General features: G+C 44.7%; 1 protein-coding gene across 19 annotated transcripts in view; it reads right to left on the bottom strand.

Moving 5' to 3' along the window:
* Positions 1 to 22,713, bottom strand: part of MAP4 (microtubule associated protein 4) — a 235,099-nt gene that overhangs the window by 13,199 nt on the left and 199,187 nt on the right. For 5 of the 19 annotated variants that reach the window (XM_017855660.1, XM_017855661.1, XM_017855664.1 and 2 more), the window contains 7 exons: positions 13,972 to 14,078; positions 12,244 to 12,459; positions 7,510 to 7,693; positions 6,548 to 6,607; positions 6,134 to 6,426; positions 4,530 to 4,643; positions 2,565 to 2,657 (listed from right to left, as the gene is read on the bottom strand). In XM_017855660.1, coding sequence (XP_017711149.1) covers positions 2,565 to 2,657; positions 4,530 to 4,643; positions 6,134 to 6,426; positions 6,548 to 6,607; positions 7,510 to 7,693; positions 12,244 to 12,459; positions 13,972 to 14,078 — 1,067 coding nt within the window. Of the gene's footprint in view, positions 1 to 2,564; positions 2,658 to 4,529; positions 4,644 to 6,133; positions 6,427 to 6,547; positions 6,608 to 7,509; positions 7,694 to 12,243; positions 12,460 to 13,971; positions 14,079 to 22,713 lie in introns of those variants that run through there. The other 14 variants (XM_017855667.1, XM_017855668.1, XM_017855671.1 and 11 more) reach the window with 5 other exon arrangements.

Raw genomic sequence — 22,713 nt, 5'->3', positions numbered from 1 at the left:
CTGTAATCCCGGCTACTTGGGAGGCTGAGGAAGGAGAATCGCTTGAACCTGGGAGGCGAAGGTTGCAGTGAGTTGAGATCACGCCACTGCACTCCAGGCTGGTGACAGAGCCAGACTCTTCTTTGTAGAGATGGGGGTCTCACTATGGTGCCCAGCCTGGGGCCCATCATTTTAAACTGCACATTTCCTTGTGGTGGCTTTACGGAGGGACTGATGGAGGCTATGGAAGGAAACAAAGCACCTGGGTTCGGCTGTGGCCAGCTGCTGTTTACCCTCATCTTCCCACCAGGAAAGACTGCTCACAGCAGTCTCCTAATGCTCTCTGTTTAAGGAGGCCTCCTAAAGTGAAAAGGCTTTAAAAATACATTCACCCTCAGAAAAAACAAAACAAAACAAACAAACAAACCCTACACATGTGAGGTCATGTGTAGGCAGTGTGGAAACATCACAGCAGGTGATACATTAATGGTGACTATTTTCAGAGCTCTTATATGCACCACATAACACACACAAATGCATCTCTATGTCTCACCTACACAAGTGACCCGGTTCCCTCAGAACCCCTGTTCACCTTCTGTTTTAATCCAGGACAAAGCCAGGCTCAGCGGCTGCCTGGGCCCCTCGTGGGCTGGATCTTTGTCACCTCACTTTAGCTGACCCTGTTCCAGGTTGACTAATGTCTGGTCAAGCAACTCTACCCGAGTGTAAAGGATGCCATTTCTACCCAGTCCAGGAAGAGGCAGTGGTGGGAAGCTGACCAGGAAGGAGGGGCAGGAAGGAGAGTTGTGTGGGGCAAGAACGAAAGCTCATGGCCGCATTTCTCATGATAGAACTGCTGGGTGTGTCTGTAGGCCATGGGCAGAATGTCATGATCACCAAGGAGGAGGCAGGAGTGTTAACAGAGTGTAAAAATGAAAAGGGTAAGTGGAGCAGGACCGAGTCCAGTTCAGGACAGCAAGGAGAAAGAACCGAATGAACTCAAAAGAAATGGAGGCAAGACAGGCTGTCTCACTTGGCCTGGAAGGGAGTGGTGAGGGCAGGCACTGTGCATGGCAGCTTCTGGTGCCTCTGGTACAACTCCACTGAGTACCACTCGCCTGGGCACTGTCACAGTGACAAGCAGAAAGCACACAGGGTGTTCTTCACACACTCAACGACAGTAAGACTTTGCCCTATCTCTCCCTAGACCAGAACCTTCCTGTGAGCTGGGATCACTTGTGTCCCCAATACCCATCATAGAGCTGGCACACAATGGCAGCAAGACAAAAAGAAGGATGTTTGGGTGGAAGAGGAAAGAAGACAAAAAGATAAGGAGGGAAAGTCTGGGCGCAGTGGCTCATGCCTGTAACACAGCACTTTGGGAGGCCGAGGCAGGCAGATCATGAAGTCAGGAGTTCAAGGCCAGCCTGGGCCAGCATGGTGAAACCCCGTCACTACTAAAAATACAAAAATTAGCTGGGCATGGTGGCGCATGCCTGTAGTCCCAGTTATTCGGGAGGCTGAGGCAGGAGAATCGCTTGACCCTGGTAGGTGGAGGTTGCAGTGAGCCAAGATCACACCACTGCATGCCAGCCTGGGCAACAGTGAGACTCTGTCTCGAAAAACAACAACAAAAATGGGAAAAGGGACTAAAAAAGGAGGGGAAGAAAAAGGAGGAAGGGATTAGAGAAGGGAAAAAAAAAAGGGAGAGCAAAAAGGGAAATGGGAGGGCCAGGCACAGTGGCTCACGCCTGTAATCCCAGAACTTTGGGAGGCTGAAGTGGGCGGATCATGAGGTGGTCAGGAGTTCAAGACCAGCCTGGCCAACATAGTGAAATGCCATCTCTACTAAAAATACAAAAATTATCTGGGCGTGGTGGCGCATACCTATAGTCCCAGCTACTCGGGAGGCTGAGGCAGGAGAATCGCTTGAACCCGGGAGGTGGTGGTTGCAGTGAGCCGAGATTGCACCACTGCCTCTAGCTTGGGCAACAGAGTGAGACTTTGTCTCAAAAAAAAAAAAAGAAAAAGAGGAGAAGGTAGGGAGAGAAAATAAAGTAGGGGAAAAATCAGAGAGCTGGAGAGCAACAAAGATGAAGAAAAACGCGGGGTAGGGATAGGAAGAAAATGTTGATTAATTCTTATTTTATAGTAACAAGGATTCAAAGGTGAGCTCTGGAAAGATGTAGACATCTGTCTCAGAGCAATTACTCCCACGGTAATTCAAGGGCATGCAGACAAACATATGCATCCCAGGAATGGACTCCAGATAGGCAACAGGTCTGCTGCTGACCTCTGTGCTCAGACCCAGGCTCTGACATAGCTGGAGAAAAATCCAAAGCCTCCCACCCACATGGGTAAAAAGATACTGAGTGGATACCACCATGCTGGTGTTCAGGGGCTCGCCAGAAACACCCTGTCTAACATGGGAGCATGAAGGTCCCCTCAGTTTGCTAGTCTGCTTCTTAGAGAATGCCACAGCTCAGGTCACTGGGATACTATCTACATGGGCACCTGGCTCTCTCCCCAGTATACCCCACAGTGGGCTATGTCTCAGATGCCAGCTAACCAGAGCTTATACTTACATTACCACCTCCAGGGACATGCTTAATATTGTCCTTGGAACCACACTTGGACTGAATATGGCTGTAGCTCACTTTTTTGGAGACTATCTGGACCTGGAGTGTTAGAAAACAGAAAAAACAACACAAAGGGAGAGGACTGGTTAGAATTGACACAGGGAAGGCAGTGAGTCCACACGTGATCACAATGACCAACAAAAAGTGTTGTTAAACCTCCACCCCCATCTTCTACAGAATAGATGTGGAGAAGCACAGGAAAAGAAACGTGAAAGAGCAAGAAGGGGAGTGAAAACGTGAACAGACAACACAACGACAGGCGCAGAGCCGCGCAGGCGGGGCATGCTGGTCACCACCGCTCCTTGGGGGTGGGGCTGTGGTTCACAAGGCCCAGGCAGCAGCCCAGCCTGATGCGCCACCAGGCACAGCCCTACCTCCTTGCCCTGCTCCCTCCTCAAGAGCTGGGCACAGTGTCCTTGGCTCTTCTCTGCAAGAGTCTTATCATGTGGACCTGTTCTCACCCAAAGAGGGTGCTTCCCTTAAATCTGGGCCCTGGAATGGCTGCAGCCAGACCCACTCTCAGAAGCAAAGGCTGCTCTGAGAAGCATTGGGCAGCTGGCAACAAGGGCACAGATGATACTAACAGGAAGGAGGGGACAGTGCTCAGATGTGAATACAAATAGATATAGAATCTCCACTACCAGGGGAGCGGCTGCAGCCTCCACACTTAGCCCATTTGTCTCAGGGCTCAAGAAGGCATAGTATTTTTGACTCAAGGGTAAAATACCTTCTTGAATCCTCCATATGCCTAATCCTCTGCCCTGTGAGATGCCCATGTGGAAAGAACAGGCTCTCAGCAGGGGAGCAATGATGCCCAATCCTGGGGGCACAACCACACTGTATAGTACGGGAATGGCTTCCCCTGGAACTGAGAAACACCAAGGCCCTGGCTCTAAGACTCTGGAACAAAGAATCCCAGGACCTTCTCAAGAAGGAATAGTTGCCAACTTCCTTTCTTTGCAAATGATGCAGGCCCCAGGCTGAAGAGTTATCCACAGAGTACAGAAATCCTGAGAAACTCCAACCCATATACCTCATTGTACCCACTCATTTCTAGCCTTTGTCACAACTTTGATGGTAAACAAGTGGTTAGCAAACTACTTAATGAGCCTTGGTCTGAACCCAGGACCTCTAGTAGTCACCTAGAAGCCACAGTGCAGCTTTCTTCACTCAGCCCTAGGCTGAGACCTCCCATGCTGGTCCCTAAGGGCTGGAGTGCTGGCTTCTCTGGCAGATGCACACCTACCTGCTACAGCTAAGGAAGGTGTTGCAAGCACTCAGGAGGGGCCTGGTTTCCAGGTTTACAGAAGCAAGGGGAAAGAACCTGTGGTTTCAGCTTACCTCTGCCCTCTAGTTGATGCTGCATGCCTATACTAAGTGGGTTTCCACTGGGAATGAGCATCCTAACTTTCAGTTAAGAGGTGACCCGGGGAACCAGGACAAATGAAGTTATCTCCATATCCAGCAGCGTTAATGAGAGGGATCTTTTAGTTCAAGGTAAAGCACAGGAGCTCCAGGGTTCCAGGTGGTGGAAATTACCCCTGCCATGTCTTCCTGATAACGAATGTAGATGCACTGTATTTGCATCCATACCAGACAGGTTTCACATCAAGGTCAGTGTGAAGGAAATGAACGAAAGTCTTTGGATCCATTTTATCCAGCCAAAAATTATACATATATATATATATATTCTCCAAAGGGCTAATGGGCTCCCAACTCCATTAACTTTCAAGGTTAATACAAAAAATTTTCTGATGGCTGACTCATCAAGCACAGAGAAGGGAATATGGGGGAGAAGAAGCAGAAACTAGTTAAGGAAAGGGAAAAAGTGCAAGAGAGGGCAAGTGGCTCAGGCTGGAAGAAGTATTTTACCATCTTCACCTTCCAGAGGTGGGTCTAAATAAAACTCACTTTCCCCGCAGGTTGTTTCTGTGCACTTGCAATTGGGCCGGCTGTTTTAGTGACTGCATTAGATTCAGGCTTTCGGGTTGTAGCAGCTGCCTCTGTTTTTTTCTCTACTTTGGCCTGGATGGAGATAAAGGGAGGGCAAATTTCAAACCAAGAGGGTAAGAGCTCAAATGCCAAGAAGGGAAGAAGGCTGTAGGGGACTCAAATCCAGGTCAGGCCACCAGGCAAAAGCAGGTGGCCTTTGATCCTAGGCAAAACCACACATTTCCCAGGGTAGACCAAGTCACAGATCCTTGAGTAGAGGGACACAAAAAAAGGAGCTGCAGGCCACAGTCTCGAGACATGAGGAACAGGTCAAGACACTATGTAATGGAGAAAAGGCACAAAGGAAGGCTAAGACAACCAAATTAGTGATTCTGAGAGTGTGCTGGGGCATGATTTTCCAATTACGATACCCCCCACCGCATGCCAAATGTTCTGATATGCCCCAAGCAGTTGCCATGGCCAGAGAAGTCAATACTGATAGGAAGTGTCACATTCTTTAGGTATGTTGGAGCGGAAAACAATTCACTAGATCAAGTCACTCAACTCCCCACCCAAGACCTCCTGTAACTTTCGCACCATGAAACCATAAGAGCAAAGACAGGGGGAGGTAGGCCATCAGCAGCACAGCCCAGAGGCCTGCTGGGCACACCAGAGCCACTGTTGCTACCACAAGCAACTCTCAGGCTCTTCTCTAGACTGATCTCAGCTTGCCATCAGTGTCTTCCAACAGCACCAGGATTCCACCTCATTTTTGTCCCTCCTGAATATCTTAACTGCTCCAGATTAAGCAAGTTAAGTATTCTGCCCTGGATGGTGGTGGTGGTGGTGTAGAGCAAGTGAATAACCTAGGAGATGAGATGGTCACTACTCCAGGGACCTGAATGTTCTCAGATGGACTTTCATCACCACCTTTTCACACAGAGTTCCCATGGTTACCAACAGTTAAATAATTCTGGGATTGATGCAACCAGAAAATCTTAACCACCGGAAAATCCTAAAAGTGAAGCACTGTGATCTTTCTCCATCACTATATGCAGTGCAGTCCTGTTGTTTAGGAAGGCCAGAGGCTCACAGCACGACTCATCCTGGCCACAAGAGGACACCCTAGTCCTCTTTCAGATAGATTCCACTCAAGTGATGGGCTGTGGAAGTAAGAGGTGTTCTACCTTCTGCCTATCCTGACATTCTCTGTGCAGCCTAAGAACCATGAAAAACTAGGCTCATGTCGAGCATCTCTCATACTTGCAGAGTCTCTGAGGCCTCCTCTGTTTCTTCTATAAAATAATCCTTTTACATCCAAGCAAAAATGTAAACCCAGACCCCAACATCTAGAACAGGAGCCTTTCTTATTGAGACAGGAAGAGAAAGCCCAGAGCTGAGCCCACCCCGCCCTCCCTGCTGCTGGGGTGCAAAGCCCACTACAGAGCCCAGGCTGAAAGACCCTGACGCTGAGTCCAGTGTCCTAATTGCCTGTTGCTTTGGTGGGCCTGGGAACAGTGGGTGGAGATGGAGGGGAGGATGCAGGGGCCGGCATGACAGGACCCCAGGTTCCCTGGACCCACCCGGCCTCCTCCAGGCTGATGCTTGATGTTTTCTGTGGAGCCAACCTTGGAGCGGACATTCTTCAGATCAGGAGCAGAAGCATTGGTGGCCAGGCGGCTGAGCCTGGGGGTGGTGGAGCTGGGCTTGGCCGAGGTGGGCTTCTTGTCTATGGAAGGAGTCGTGGAGGGCCGGTAGGGCATGGGTGTGGGTTTGACTCGGGTGGGAGCCACCCCTGCAGCGGGGGCTGTCCCACTGAGAGTGGTGGTTTTCTTCATGGAACTGGTGGAGGTGCTCTTTGGGCGACTCAAGTCAGCTGCAAAGAAGGGAGTCAGAGATAAAACGGGTTCAGGGAGAGAGAGAAAAAGGGAGACTTAAGCCACAGAGCAGGTGGGGGTTCAAGTTAGGGCTCTGCAAAATGGCAGAGGGGCTATTACCTGGTACAGACTTTGCAGTCATCTTCTTGACTTCTGCAGGTTTTCCCTCAGTCTTAATGGCTGTACAAAATATACTTATTAATATAACATTTAACAAACTGACCTGTTGGATAGTCCATCCAATATTGAGATTCCTCATTATTTAACAATTACTGAATATCTACCTTGAGCCAGGGACTGTGTTAGCCCCTGGGAATGGAGTGGTAAACTAGATGGTCAGGCACTGTGTCTTATTCTTCTGTACCACCCTGATAATGCCTTCTATGTGGCCTTAAAAGTAGGCTGTCAATACATGCCTATGGACTTAAATAGCCCTCTTCTTATCATTAGGTAAGCCCATGAGCACCAGGTGCTGTGGGTTACTAAGAAGGCAAGAGTAAATTCTACCTGGAAATTCATGAGCGGTACCTTTTTCTGCCTTTACTCAAGATTTTTCTGAATACATACAACTGCTAAGCTCACACAGAGATCAAGGCTTGTTAAGTACTAGCTGGGTGTGGTGGCTCATGCCTGTATTCCCAGCACTTTGGGAGGATGAGGTGGGTGGATCATGAGGTCAAGAGATCAAGACCATCCTGGCTAACACGGTGAAACCCTGGCTCTACTAAAAATACAAAAAAAGCCGGGGGAGGTGGCAGGCGCCTGTAGTCCCAGTAACTGGGGAGGCTGAGGCAGGAGAATGGCATAACCTGGGAGACGGAGATTGCAGTGAGCTGAGATTGCGCCACTGCACTCCAGCCTGGGTGACAGAACAAGCCTCTGTCTTAAAAAAAAAAAAAAAAAAAAAAAGTACCAGGCCCACAGGGCTACTACCACTGTTCCGGGTAGCCCACTAAGGACTGGTGCGTAAGCAGGCTTGCACAGCTGTTTGTGATACTGGCTAGAGCTATGGCTGGGGCAAAGCCAAGATCCCATTTTCCCCTCCCTAGATCCCACGGGAGAGAAAGACAGGCAATACTCACCAGTGGGCTTCTTGGGCAGAAGCGTGGAGGGGCTCCTACTGCTTGGGCCAGTTGAGGCAACAGCGGTAGCTGTTGTGGCTTTTGTGACAGTTTGAGTGCTCTTGGATCCAGATCTGGAGGCCGGGGCAGAAGCTGGCTTGGATGGTGAGGCCCGCTTCTCAGGAGCCTTTGCATCTGCAATGGGCTGGAAATAGGTAAGTGGGAGTGAGCCCTGCAGGTCAGCAATAGCCCCAAGGAATCACGCTACAAGATGCTTCTTTTTTTGTTTTGTTTTTTGGAGACAGAGTCTTGCTCTGTTGCCCAGGCTGGAGTGCAGTGGCATGATCTCGGCTCACTGCAGCCTCCACCTCCCGGGTTCAAGCAATTCTTCTGACTCGGCCTCCAGAGTAGCTGGGACTACAGGCATATGCCACCATGCCCAGCCAATTTTTTGTGTTTTTAGTAGAGACAAGGTTTCACTGTGTTAGGATGGTCTCGATCTCCTGACCTTGTGATCCGCCTGCCTCAGCCTCCCAAAGTGCTGGGATTACAGGCCTCAGTCACTGCACCTGGACACAAGATGCTTCTATACAAGCATGTACCAGAGAACAGGAGGTACTGTGGGTTCAGCAGCCACTGACAGGAAAATATATATGGTTCTAAGAGCAAAATCCTCCACATAAAGCGGCAAACTAGCCATGCAGGGTGCTGTGTAATCTGAGGACATGCAACAGAGAGTAAAACTACTTCAATCCAACCTGAGCCAGTGAGAATGAATAGCCCTGAAGGGTACATCACCACAACCTACATCTGCCTCCAGATCTACTGCATTATATACATATATATATATATATATATTTATGTATATATGCATATATATATGCATATACACACACACATATTTTAATGTAACCTCTGTAGAAATGCCAAAAATACTAATGTATTTAATGTAATAAAATCTAATGTATTATACTTGACCAAAGATTAAACACATACACAAACAAAAACTAAAAATTATGTTCAGTCAAATCAAGCCGTTCTTTCAGCTAACACGCACCTACAGAATGCTGAACAGGACTGAGCAGAAAGATGGAGAGGCCACAGGCCAAATCTGGGCCAGAAGTGTGAGCTGCAGCCCTACTCCGGCAAATCATTGAGCCTCTGAGCTTTATTTCCTCATTGGGATAAAGAGATTAGAATGGAGGGTGATGAAGGACCAGCTCTGATAATATGTGATGTCAGGGAATAAAGGAGGAAAGGTCTCAGCACAGAGACAATGAGAAGAGGCAGCCTGAGCAACAGAAGGGATAAAGAGCACTGATATCACAACTACGGTCCGAGAGCAAAAGGGAAAAAGTCTCTCAAGTATAGATGCTTGGCATCTGGACCACTCTAGTTCCTTTTACATGGAGGCTGGGAATGACGTCTCTAGTGAAGAAGGGAAACAATCAATTTAGCCTGGTTTCTATGGGGATAGGGGATGAAGACACTATTTTGATAAACAAATTACCACATTACAAAAGAGAGTACGCCAAATCACAGACACAGTGGGCTCAGCTCTCTTGCTCCAAGAGAAGTGGCTATAAAGAGGGCAGTATGGAGGTAGAGACAAACAGGATATCGTTAAATGGAAAAATCAGCTAAGGAAGTACTTAGAAATTAAGGGCTGGCATCCAATCAAATATTAAGTGTAACTCTGCAAATGTAGGGTAATGACGATTTCCACAAATAAAGGCCCTAAGTATGGTGTGAAGAACTCTAAGGCTGGAATCAGGGGAAGTGATTCTGCTTCCAGCTCTACGGAAACATGTAGGATTTGGGGCAGAGGGGTTCCCTTTCCTATTGCTCTAAAATTTGAGGACTAAACCAGATGCTCTCTGGGATGTGCATCAAATTTTTAACACTATGACTATTATTCAGAATAATCTAGCATAGTCTTATTATTTTGCCAGTAAGGGTAATAATGATAAAATAAGTTAGAAAAAAGTTATGTGGGATAGAAATCTCAAAAGGATGTTGCATCTTTTAGATGTCAGGCTCCTGGTTTCAACAACCTGCAGAAGTTAACTGGAGCTATTCTGCTGTTTCCCAATTTACATTTTCTTCTTTGCCAGAATCATAATCTACTTATTTTTTTCTGTATAGGTTTTTTTCTCTCTGTCTCTACAAATCTTTCTACCAAAATAAACTGCAGATGAAGAGGCCACTAGCCAAATCTGGGTTAGAAGCCTGAGCTGCATTCCTGGTTTGGCCCCTTAATTCTAAGAGTGTTATTGGGCAAATCGCTGGGCCTCTCTGAGCTTTATTTCCTCATCTGGATAAAAGAGATTAGAACAGGACTGGCGCAGTGGCTCATGCCTGTAATCCTAGCACTTTGGGAGGCCGAGGCAGGCGGATCACCTGAGGTCAGGCGTTGGAGACCAGTCTGCCCAATGTGGCGAAACCCCAGCGCTACTAAAAATACAAAAAATTAGCCAGGCATGGTGGCGGGTGCCTGTAATCCCAGCTACTCAAGAAGCTGAGGGAGGAGAGTCACTTGAACCTGGGAGGCGGTCCAGCCTGGGCAACAAGAGTGAAACTCCATCTCAAAAAAAAAAAAGAAAAGACATTAGAACATAGGACCAGCTTTACATGCCTGGCTAGATATTATCAATCTGTTTCTTATCTAAAAGACAAACATTAATAATTACAATGCAGATCACCCGTTTAGGTCAGCTATATCTTGAAACGCTGTCTAAAAGCTGAATGGCAAAAGGCCATAAAAGAACAGTGGTTGATACCCTGGGCCTCAGCACTGGAGTCAGCTCCAGCCTCAGATACTGGTTCTGCCATTTAATAGCACTGGACTTTAGGAAGTTTATTTAGCCGGGCGCGGTAGCTCACGCCTGTAATCCCAGCACTTTGGGAGGCTGAGGCGGGCGGATCACGAGGTCAGGAGATCGAGACCATCCTGGCTAACATGGTAAAACCCTGTTTCTACTAAAATTACAAAAAATTAGCCAGGTGTGGTGGTGCGTGCCTATAGTCCCAGCTACTCGGAGGCTGAGGCAGGAGAATGGCGTGAACCCGGGAGGCGGAGCTTGCAGTGAGCCGAGATGGTGCCACTGCACTCACTCCAGCCTGGGCGACAGAGCCAGACTCCGTCTCAAAAAAAAAAAAAAAAAAAAAGGAAGCTTATTTAACTGAGCTTAAGCTTCCTCACCTATAAAATGAAAATACTGGTATCTACGTCATGGGTGATTGACAGAATTAAGAGTTAATGTATACAGGCCAGGCGCGGTGGCTCACGCCTTGTAATCCCAGCACTTCAGGAGGCTGAGGTGGAAGGATCACCTGAGGTCAGGAATTTGAAACCAGCCTGGCCAACATGGCAAAATCCCCTCTCTACTAAAAATACAAAAATTAGCCAGGCAAGGTTGTGGGTGCCTGTAATCCCAGCTTCTCGGGAAGCTGAGGCACGAGAATTGCTTGAACCTGGAAGGCGGAGGTTGCAGTGAGCCCAGAGTGTGCCACTGCACTCTAGCCTGGGTGACAGAGCAAGGCTCCATCTCAAAAAAATAAAAATTTTTAACAAGTTCATGTATATAAAGCAACTAGTACGTACATTTCATTTATATGATTTATTATAGAGTGAAATTTCACTAGACACCTCTCCTTCCTCCACTCTCCTCTGTCACCCCCTGCTGCTGCTGAATAAGCAGCAGGGAGGACCTGCGGCCAGGACTCCAGGCACCTCCCCTCTGCCCTCTTATTCAAACCTATTGTTTTCTAAAGATCAAGAAAAGCAACCAACTGGATAAACGAGGATAAGAGAGAAAGCTTTGTAAGATTTTATCGTTACTAGTTTATGAGAGGATTTCTCAGTTTCTTGGCCAGGGTTTCAGCCTAGACTTCAACTCCTAGGTTCCACAGTTTTCTTCATAATATTAAATTAAAAACTGACACTTTAACATGGGAAACTATTTCGTACCATGAATTTAAAGAGTACTATCAGGCTGACCTAAAGGGCCTTCTCAAATGAGACAAGATGTTAAGAAAGGCAGCCACAGCCTCCACTATCCTCTCCTCCTGGAGCAATTCTGTAACGCTAATGCTGCTCCAAATGTGACCAGTTTCTGGGCAATACAGAAACCGTGGGTGACCTGGAAAACTGGATGACTTCAGAAGTAGTTCAGTGAGAGGTGGCCTAATGCCCAAAGCAAAGTAAGTTATCACATCATGCTGGAACATGCTGAGATAACCGGGAAGAGCTAGTTATATCACAATAGTAATGGATAAAACTTCCACAGGATAACAGGGAAAGACAAAGAATTACATTTGATGTGGGAATTATACCAAAAAAGAATATCTAATTGGTATGTGGAGTAGAGGAAACTGGTTAATAAGTGCTTAAATAGGTAAAGAGTAGGTAGCTAAGAGAAAGGAGGAAGAACCTAAGTAGATGGAGTATTACCTCCAAACAGGGCAGGGAAAGGTAAAAGCATAAAAGGGCTTCAAAATGTTAATGGCTGCATCAATGGGCCCCAAATTGATTTCCTTTTCTTTTTTTGGCTGCTCTTTGTGGAGCAGGGGTAACCCATAGGCAGTGCACCCAGAGTAGCCATGCCAATTTTCAAATCACCCTCTCCCCCATTTCCCTTGCCTTTTCCCAATTCCACCAGCCTGATTCTGTTGCCTGTTAGCAACAAGAGTCTGTCTATTTGACACTCAGAAGGGAACAATTTTCCTCGGCACAGTAGTTAGGTGACCACTTACCTTTGGCTTCACGTCTTTTGAAGGTAAGATGGAAGGCCTGGCAGAGGCGACGGCAGGGCGTTTGGGTGGGGCAGCTGGTACTAAGCCTGAAGCAAGGCTCATGGGTTTTTTATTCAACCCACCACTGGTGGTGGGAGCTGGCTGCTTAGGGAGAGAAGTGGGCTGTGTTTTGGCTTTCGATGTTGAAGTCTTTGCAGGTTGAGTGGTGGCCAAAGGCTTTAGGTTGATTGTTGTTTTTTTTTATTTTTTATTTTTATTTTTTAAAGGGCAACATCAAACACACAGAAAAGAATAAAACAAATTAAAAAAGTATAAATTGCACAATTCAAAGTAAAATTATAAGCAATGAGGATAGATGCAACTTAAAACTAGCATTTCTTTCTTCTGAGCTCAACAAATAATGGAATGAGACCAGGATAGAAAAAGAAAGTGGGGAATAGTTTCTTTTTTCTTTTTTTTTTTTTGAGATGGAGTCTCGCTCTGTCGCCCAGTCTGGAGTGCAGTGGCGATGTCAGCTCACTGCAAGCTCCGCCTCCCAGGTTCAAGCGATTCTCCTGACTCAGCCTCTCAAGTAGTTGGGACTACTGGCATGTGCCACCACGCCCAGCTAATTTTTTGTATTTTTAGTAGAGACAGGGTTTCAAGGTGTCGACGGTCTCATCTCCTAACCTTGTGATCTGCCCGCCTCGGCCTCCCAAAGTGCTGGGATTACAGGCGTGAGCCACCCCGCCCCTGGCCTGGGAATAGTTTCTTAATGATAGTGGCACAAATTCTGGTAGTTTGGCACCTGAAGATTTAATTCAGTAAAACAATTACTTAACTCTTAATAGTTAACTAACTTTTGGTGGCTAAAATAATTCTAAAAGAAAAGCATCAGGAGATGATTGAGCCATTATTAGCTGTATTTTTTTTTAATAACTTTTTAATTTTTTGAAGACCCTGGACAATATGCTGAAACTACCTGTACCTTGATGGGACAACAACAGCCACAGCCTACAGTGTGGCTTTTGAACTTTGCAATAAGTACTAGTTATGTATCTGAAGCTATATGATCCACCTTCAAAATCTGCATTCTCTTTTCGTGAATGGAGATTTCGGAATCTTTTTTTTTCTTTCATGTAACACTGAGATAGTAGCAAACAATTCGGAATTTATTTCAGAATATTTTTGCAATTGTCCTTTTGGTTGTTGTTAAGGGAAGCAGAAACAATCTCTATAGAACTTTTTTTTTTTTTTGAGATGGAGAGCAGTGCAGTGGCATGATCTTGGCTCACTGCAACCTCCAACTCCTTGGTTCAAGTGATTCTCCTGCCTTAGCCTCCTGAGTAGCTTTTATAGGCATGCGTCACCACGCCCAGCTAATTTTAGTATTTTTAGTAGAGATGAGATTTCACCATGTTGGCCAGGATGGTCTCCATCTCCTGATCTCGTGATCCGCCCGCCTCGGCCTCCCAAAGTGCTGGGATTACAGGCACGAGCCACCACGCCCGACCTCTACAGAACATTTTTTTACAGATATATAAGATAATAGGGTCAAAGGCTGAGATTTTAAAGTTGGTTTAGGCCACTATGGTAAATGAGAATACAAGATATTTTCTACCAAACATGAGGAAGGACAATAATAGCTCAGAAAAAAGAAATTTCATTCGTGATTCAAGCAATAATAGCAGAAGATACTCTTGTTTAAAAATTATGGCAGTAGAAGATAACCACCATTCTGGCACCTACCTTTGTTTTCTTCTCTGGGCTTGGTGGGAGCTCCTTGTTTGGTGGGGTGGTGATGTCATTTCCGGTCCCACTCACAGCAGGCCTCCCTTCTTCCGGCCTGGCTATTCCTAAGGGGAGAGGGTGGGTAGGAATTGTGCTAAGCAAACATTTTTTCATACCCGTTTTGAAAATACAAGGTTTAGCAAAGACAGACCACTAACTAGCACTTCATTCTGAAAAAAGTCCACAAGGTTGTGCTGCTGAAATGTGGACAAGACTCCCAAGTTCTCACTGTGATGGAGGACAGTTTTAGATTCTTCAGATTCAGGGAGCCTGACCCTGTGGAAAAGCAGTCTAAGTGGCACATGCACAAATGATCAGTGGAAAGAAATGGTCCTTTAAGTTTGGTTTCCCTTCCCTAGAGACCAAAGGGACTCTGTCTTCCAACCACTAGCTCTCCATGCAATAGGACAAAAACCTCTTCTACCAGTCTATCTTTGGAATAAAGGTTGCTGTGAGATGGGATAAGAGCCAGAAGATCATTCAATGACTCCCTTTCCTTCCTTTCCCTATAAAGAACCACTTTATGGAGGATGTGAGATTAACCTGATCTAGTTCTAACAGTGACCCAGATTTCCAACAAGGCCGAGGAGACCCATGGAACCAGACTCAGGGCCAGAAATAAGTCTCCTACCTAAGGCAACATAGCCTCCTCTCTGTGGAGAGCTTACTTCAGATTTCAACAGTACTATAACTGAGAGCATTAAAATACCGTGAAATATATAACCTTGCTGTGGGCAAGGCCTTTCTAACTGTCACAAAGTCAAGAAGCCACAAAAGTTTGACTAAAGAAAAATAAAAAACTTCAACGTGGCAGAAAACAAAATAAGACAAAACACTATAATAAAAGTCAAAAGGCAAATGACAAACAGAAGAAATACTTGACCCTCATACCAAAGACAAAGAGCTTAGTCTATAAATCACTACCACAAATCAGTAACTGCTACAAAGGCCAATAATCCACTGGGAAAATGACCAAAACAATGTGCACAGACTTTATAGAAAAGAGAAACAAAGTGTTTTGAAACTATGAAAAGATGTACAATGTTAAGTATAAGAAAAATAAAAATTAAAACCCCACTGAAATGCCATTTTATTTTATTTTTTGAGACAAAGTCTCGCTCTGTCACCCAGACTGGAGTGCAATGGTGCAATCTCGGCTCACTGCAACCTCTGTCTCGGTTCGCTGCAACCTCTGTCTCCCCTGTTCAAACAATTCTGCCTCAGCCTCCCAAGTAGCTGGATTACAGGCATGCGCCACCACACCAGGCTAATTTCTGTGTTTTTAGTAGAGACAGGGTTTCACCATGTTGGCTAGGCTGGTCTCAAACTCCTGACTTCAAGTGATCCACCCACTTCCGCCTTCCAAAGTGCTGGGATTATAGGCTTCGTGAATCACCATGCCTGGCCTGAAATGCCATTTTAACACTAACATATTGTCAAAAGTCCTAAAATTTTAAAATAACTATTGAGAATAATATGGGGAAATATACTTGGGAGGTATGTGAACTGCTATGACCCATAGGCAGGGCTGCCTGGCAGTGTCATTTTCTGAAAATTACAAGGACAGACAAATTCTAATCCAGAAAACCAGTTTTTAGTAATTCATCCTAGAAGTGTATTTACACATCAGCAAAATAGTAAATGTGCAAGGTTTCTACCAGATCATTGTTTCTAAAAGCAAAAGAACAATCCAGAAGTCCGTTAATAGAAAACTGGTTATTATGGTAGAAATATCAATGTAATCTCTGAATGTGAAAAAATAAAGCATGGAGAAATTCTTTTATGATTACTATGCAATGGTCTCTATTAAAAAAAAACAACAAAGCATAAGTATAATGTGAAACCATTGGTCTTGAAAAGGGATGGGGGAAAATATATTGCAAATACACTTGTATATGCATTTTAAAAGAATCTTTGAAAGGATTGTAATTAAACAACATTATTGAGGGAAAGGATGGGACACAAAACTGGGGAGGTTAGGAGGCTTGAAACTTTGAGAAATAATTACAGATTCACAGGAAGTTGCAAAGAAATACATAGGGAAGGTCCCTGTGTCCGCTTTTACCCAGTCTCCCCAAGTGTTGACATCTACGTAAATACAGTATACTATCAAAACCAAGAAACGGAGACAACCCACAGAGCCTACTCAGATTTTTCGCTTTACGTGCACTCATTTGTGAGTGTGTTTGTGTGTGTGTGTAGTGCTATGCAACTTTATCAAGTGTAGCTTTGTGTAACCACCACCACCTCAGCCTCCCAAAGTGCTGGGATTACAGATTACCTGGCCTGGAGTGGGTGGTTACAATCAATAGGGCTCCTTCATGTTACCCCTGAATATGAGTATCTACCCCACTCCCTTTCCAATCCCTAAATATATGGCAACTACTATGTTCTCCATCCCTATAATAACTTCCAGTACACTATATTTAAAAGTAGATATCCTTGCCTTGTTCCCAATCTTAGATAGAAAGCATTCGCTTATTCACCATTAAATACGATGTTAGCTGTAGGCTTTCTGTAGATGCTCTTTGTCAAGTTAAATTTAAAGTTTCTCTCTATTCCTACTTTGCTGAGAGTTTTAACATGAATGGCTATTTGATTCTCTTAAATGATTTTTCTGTGTTTACAATTTATTTTCTTTAGACTATGATATAACAGATTACTTTTTTTTTTTTTTTTTTTTTTTTTGAGATGGAGTCTCACTCTGTCGCCCAGGTTGGAGTGCAGTGGTGCGATCTCAGCTCACTGCAAGCTCTGCCTCCCGCCATTCTCCTGCCTCAGCCTCCCAAGTAGCTGGGACTACAGGAACACACCACCACACCCGGCTTTTTTTTTTTTGTATTTTTAGTAGAGATGGGGTTTCACCGCATTAGCCAGGATGGTCTCGATCTCCTGACCTCGTGATCCGCCCGCCTCGGCCTCCCAAAGTGCTGGGATTACAGGCGTGAGCCACCGCACCTGGCCGACAGATTACTTTTGATTATTGCACTAACCTTGTATACCTGAAATAATTCCAGTTTCAGTTTTTTTTTTAAGAGATGAAGTCTGTCACCTAGGCTGCACTACAGTGGCGTGATCATAGCTCACTGCCACCTCGAGCTCCTGGGCTCGAGAGACCCTAATGCCTCAGCTTTCCAAGTAGCTGGGACTACCGGTACGTGCCACCATACCATGTACAAAAAAATGTTTTTTGAAGAGATGGAGGTCTTGCCATGTGGCCCAAACTGACTGGTCTCAAGCAGTCTTCCCACATCGGCTTCCCAAAGTGCTGGGATTACAGGCAATAACCACCATGCCCCATCATAATTTCAATCTTTTCAATTGCTTAAAGTTGGTTTTATGACCCAAGATCCATCTTGGTGAGTGTGTAGGGGACACCCGGGAAGAATGTATATTCTGTCACTGAGTGGAATTTCTATCAATGTCTATGAGATTTTGTTGTCTGACGGCACTGTTATATCTTTACTAACATTCTGCCTAGTAGTTCTATCAATTGTTCACAGTGGGACATAGAAGTCCCCAACTGTAATTGTGACTTTGTGTACTTCTCCTTTTAGCTCTGTCAGTTTTTGTTTCACGTATCTTGACACTCTGTTTCTGGGTGTATACATTTAGAATTGCTAAGTTTTCTCAGTGGGATTGATCCTTTCTTCTTTTCTCTGACATCTACTTTGTCTAGTGTTAGTCACTCCAGGCCAGGTAATCTGTAATCCCAGCACTTTGGGAGGCTGAGGCAGAGGATTACTTGAGGCCAGCAGTTTGAGACTAGCCTGGGCAACAAAATGAGACTTCCTCTCTACAAAAATCAAAAGAAAATTAGTGGGGCATGGTAGTGCATGCCTATAAGACTCAGCTACTTGGGAGGCTGAGGTGGGAAGATTGCTTGAGCCCAGTGAGTCAAGGCAACAAGAAAAAACAACTATATATATATATATACACACACACACACACACATATATATATACACACACAAAAAAATAATTATATATAGCTATTGTTACTTTAAAAAATTAACATATTTCTTTCCATCTTTTAACTTTCAACCTACCTATGTCCTTATGTTTGTTATTCATCTCTTGTAGATAGCATATACTTAGGCAATTTTTTTTTTCTTTTTAAGACAGGTGTGATCATGGCTGACTGTACTCACTGTAGCTTCTACCTCCTCGGCTCAAGCGATCCTCCTACTTCAGCTCCCGAATAGCTAGAACCACAGGCATGTGCCACCATGCCCGGCTAATTTTAAAATTATTTGTAGAGATGGGTTCTCCCTGTGTTGCTCAGGCTGGTTTCGAATCCTAGGCTCAAGTGATCCTCCTGCCTCAGCCTCCCGAAGGGATTACAGGCAGGAGCCACTGTACCTGGCCTACTTGAGACATTTTTTCAAAAAAAATCTACTCTTCCAATCTTTGTCTTTTAATTGTAGTACTCAGACCATTTGCTTCTAAAATAATTCCTGATGGTCAGGTACATCCATTCAGCACTTTGGGAGGCCGAGGTGGGCTTATCACCTGAGGTCAGGAGTTGGAGATCAGCCTGGTCAACAGGGTGAAACCTTATCTCTACTAAAAATACAAAAATTAGCCGGGTGTGGTAGTGGGCGCCTGTAATCCCAGCTACTCAGGAGGCTGAGGCAGGAGAATCACTTGAACCTGGGAAGCGAAGGTTGCAGTGAGCTGAGATCACACCACTGCACTCCAGCCTGGGTAACAAGAGTGAAATTCCATCTCAATAAATAAAAAATGAAATAAAATAAAATAATTACTGCTATGTTAGGGCTTAAGTCTGATACTTTATTTTTTATTTGTTCTCTTTCTCATTTCTGTTTCACTTTCTTGCCTTCCAGTTGGTTACCTGAACATTTTTAATCTTTTAGTTTCCTTTTTTCATTTTTTCAAATTATGTCTCACCCAAGGTTACCTGAACATTTTTTAGAATTCTATTTTATTAAAAAAAAGTTTTGAGTATATTGCTTTGTATATCGTTTTCTTAGTGGTTGCTCTAGGTATAACAATATACATACAACAAACTGGTATCAATGTTCTACTACTGTTTTTTTCTCTAGAGATGGGGTCTCACTGTGTTGCTCAGGCTGGTCTCAAACTCTGGGCTCAAGTGATCCTACCATCTTCAGCCTCCTGAGTAGCTGGGGCTACAGGTGCACACCACCACACCCAGCTATGTTTTACTACTTTGAGTGACCTACTGGATGGAACCTTACTTCCATTTAGGACCCTTTATTTTCTCCCTACTTTTATATTTTTTAAAGACAAGAGTCTCACTCTGTCATCTAGGTCGGAGTGTAGTGGTGCAATCTCGGCTCACTGCAACCTCTGCCTTCTAGGTTCAAGTGATTCTCATGCCTCAGCCAACCAAGCAGCTGGGGTTACAGGTGTGCACTACCATGTCTGGCTAATTTTTCTTTTTATCTTTAGTAGAGATGGGGTTTCGTCATGTTGCCCAGGCTGGTCTCGAACTCCTGGCCTCAAGTGATCCACCCACCTTGGTCTCCAAAAGTGGTGGGATTACAGGTGTGAGCCACTGCGCCCAGCCTTAAGATATGTCTTAATTGTTTCCTCTTCACAGATTAAGCACTACATCAGACAGTATTACAATTTGTGCTTCAAATATGATTTATGATTTTAAAAAATTCATGAGGAGATAAGTCTATTATATTTCCTTTTTTTTTTTTTGGAGACCTAGTTTCGCTCTTGTTGCCCAGGCTGGAATGCAATGGCATGATCTTGGCTTACCACAATCTCCGGCTCCCAGGTTCAAGCGATTCTCTTGCCTCAGCCTTCCTGAGTAGCTGGGATTACAGGCATGAGCCACCACGCCCAGCTAATTTTGTATTTTTAGCAGAGATGGAGTTTCTCCACGTTGGCCAGGCTGGTCTCGAACTGCCGACCTCAGATGATCCGCCTGCCTCGGCCTCCCAAAGTGCTGGGATTACAGACATGAGCCACCATACCTGGCTATTTCCATATTTTTACCCATTCCATTGTTGTTCTTTTATTTCTGAAATTCCAAGCCGCCTTCTGTTACCATAACTTATCTTTTTTTTAATCTTTAGCCCTTCTCTAAGGGTATGTCTACTAGCAACAAATTCTTAGTTTTCCTTTATCTAAAAATGTCTTTTTTATTTATTTCCCCTTCATTCCTGATGGATTGTTTTACCAAATAATTTGCAGTTGACAGTTCTTTTGACACTTGAAAAATGTGCCACTTCTTTCTGCACTCCCCAGTTTCTGATAAGAAACAGGCTGTCATTTAAATTGCTGTTTCCTCAGCACCATAAGGAAGGTTAAAAAAGAAAATTGCTGTTTCCCTAATGCATCATATCTCTTTGCTTGTTTTTAAAGATTTTTGTCTTTAGTTTATAAAAGTTTAATTATGAAAAGTCATGGCATGGATTTCTTCGCATTTATTCTATTTGGTATTTGTTCAGTTGCTTGAATCTATAAATTTTGCCTTTTGTCAAATTTGGGAAGTTTGTAGTCATTATTTCTTTGAACAGTTGTTCAGCCTTGCATCCTTGCTCCTCTCCTGCGATTCTGATGATACATATGTTAGATCTTTTGTTATTATCCCATGGGTTTGAAGATATGTTTTTTCCTTGTAGACCTTTTTTCCTCTGTTGTTCAGATTGAATACATCCTTTTTATTTATTTATTTATTTATTTTGAGGCGGAGTCTCGCTCTGCCGTCCGGGCTGGAATGAGTGGCGCCATCTCAGCTCACTGCAAGCTCCGCCTCCCGGGTTCCCGCCATTCTCCTGCCTCAGCCTCCCGAGTAGCTGGGACTACAGGCGCCGCCACCTCGCCCGGCTAGTTTTTTTTTTTGTATTTTAGTAGAGACGGGGTTTCACCCTGTTAGCCAGGATGGTCTCGATCTCCTGACCTCGTGATCCGCCCGTCTCGGCCTCCCAAAGTGCTGGGATTACAGGCTTGAGCCACCGCGCCCGGCCGATTGAATAAATCCTATTGATCTGTCCCCAACTTCACTGATTCTGTCCTGTTATCTGCAGTCTGCTGCTGAGCCCATATAAGTTTTTAAATTTAATTATTGTATTTTTCATATCAACAATTAACATTTGGTTCTTTTTATGTAACTTCTATTTCTTTGCTAAGGGTTTTAGTTTTCATTTGTTTCAAGAGAATTCATAACTGCTTGTTAAAGTACTTTTATGATGGCTGCTTTAAAATTCTAATTTTGTACTTTAGCATGCAATCATCCTGTTGATATTGTTTATATTTAGTCTATAGGTTATGACTGTAGTTCTGATGACAATTTGGTTTCTAGAGTCCTTGCAATGCAATTATGACCTGTTGTGTTCTGGTTTTGCTAAGGTTCTAACTAATCCCTTTTGGTACTGCCTGAAAGGGCTGTAGGGACTTACCTGGGCCACCCAGTGTCAGCACATAGGGGCTGAGTGATGCTGGAACCATAGACTAGACACAGCTTCCTCTGGACTGCTCTCTGGCTGCCTGGGACAGGCAGACCTCCTGTTTGATCTCTGCTGGGGTTGCTGGGAGCAGGAAACACCTACCTTGGGGGCTTTCTCCTGCTAAGGGGAAGGAAGTAGAGGTTTTGAAACCTACGAAAGTCTCCTGCCACTGGGTAGAGGATTACAAGACACCAGGGCTATAGAAGCCACTGGTGCTGTTACCTGGTAGGGGACAGGGGACAGTCCTCCCTGCAGTTGCTGGTGATGTGGGTGGATCGGGCCTACAGCTTCTGCTGAGTGTGGAGTGGACAACAGGAAGGCCCTCATGGGCTGCACTGCCACTGTACCCGCAGGCAGACTGAACCCACTATTGGGGATGGGTAGTGAAATAGGGCTCACCACTAGGTCTTTGCTGGTTTTTTTTCTTTCTTGCTTTTTTGGCAATAGAGAACAGATTGTATTTCTTTTTTTTTTTTCAGTCTATGCTTGTTAATTCCAGGTTACAGGCCTCTCTAGTGCCCAGCCAGGGATATGTAGGAGACAAAAAGAAAACCTAGGGGATGGGTGCAGTGGCTCACGCCTATAATACCAGTACTTTGGGAGGTTAAGCAAGGAAGATCACTTGAGGTCAAGAGGTCGAGGCTAGCCTGGGCAACATGGCAAGACCCCATCTCTACCATCAATCAATCAATTGATCAATCCCAGGGAATTCACTGCACTGTCATTCCTCAAGTCCTGAGATCCCTACCAGGTTTGCCTTCTTTCTACCTCACATTCTTTTATGGAATTATCTTCAATTATTTCCAGAGTATTTAGTTGTATTTATAGGGAAGGAGAGGAAAACAATGAGTTGATACCATCTTGTCTTGGTAGGAGGTTTTCTTAATGAAGAGCACTTTGTACTTTTTGATGTTTGAACCATATGTACTTAAGAGTCAAAACTGAGCATTTTATAGTTTTAAAATGTAATGGGGAAAAACCATAGCCAACAACTGCGCAAATTTGGTAACGCCTTTGTTCTACAGCAAGCTCAAAGAAGATCTTACTTGTGTAACTAGCTGCCATTGGCCCCAGACTCTATACATATTTTTCAATAAGCTCAGCATTTTCAGTAAACAACATGAATACTTCATAAAGTCGCACTGTCTATGATATAGGCATGCAGTAACTCAACCTGTACAAATAAATGTAACTGCGCATAAGCAGAAACTGCTTTCTCTCTCCCAGATGGTAGCTCTCAACAAGCTCCCTCC

This window comes from Rhinopithecus bieti, unplaced genomic scaffold (assembly GCF_001698545.2).
Source record: "Rhinopithecus bieti isolate Rb0 unplaced genomic scaffold, ASM169854v2 scaffold_39746, whole genome shotgun sequence".
NCBI classification, from domain to species: domain Eukaryota; kingdom Metazoa; phylum Chordata; class Mammalia; order Primates; family Cercopithecidae; genus Rhinopithecus; species Rhinopithecus bieti.
This window is presented reverse-complemented; position numbering and strand designations above follow the sequence as displayed.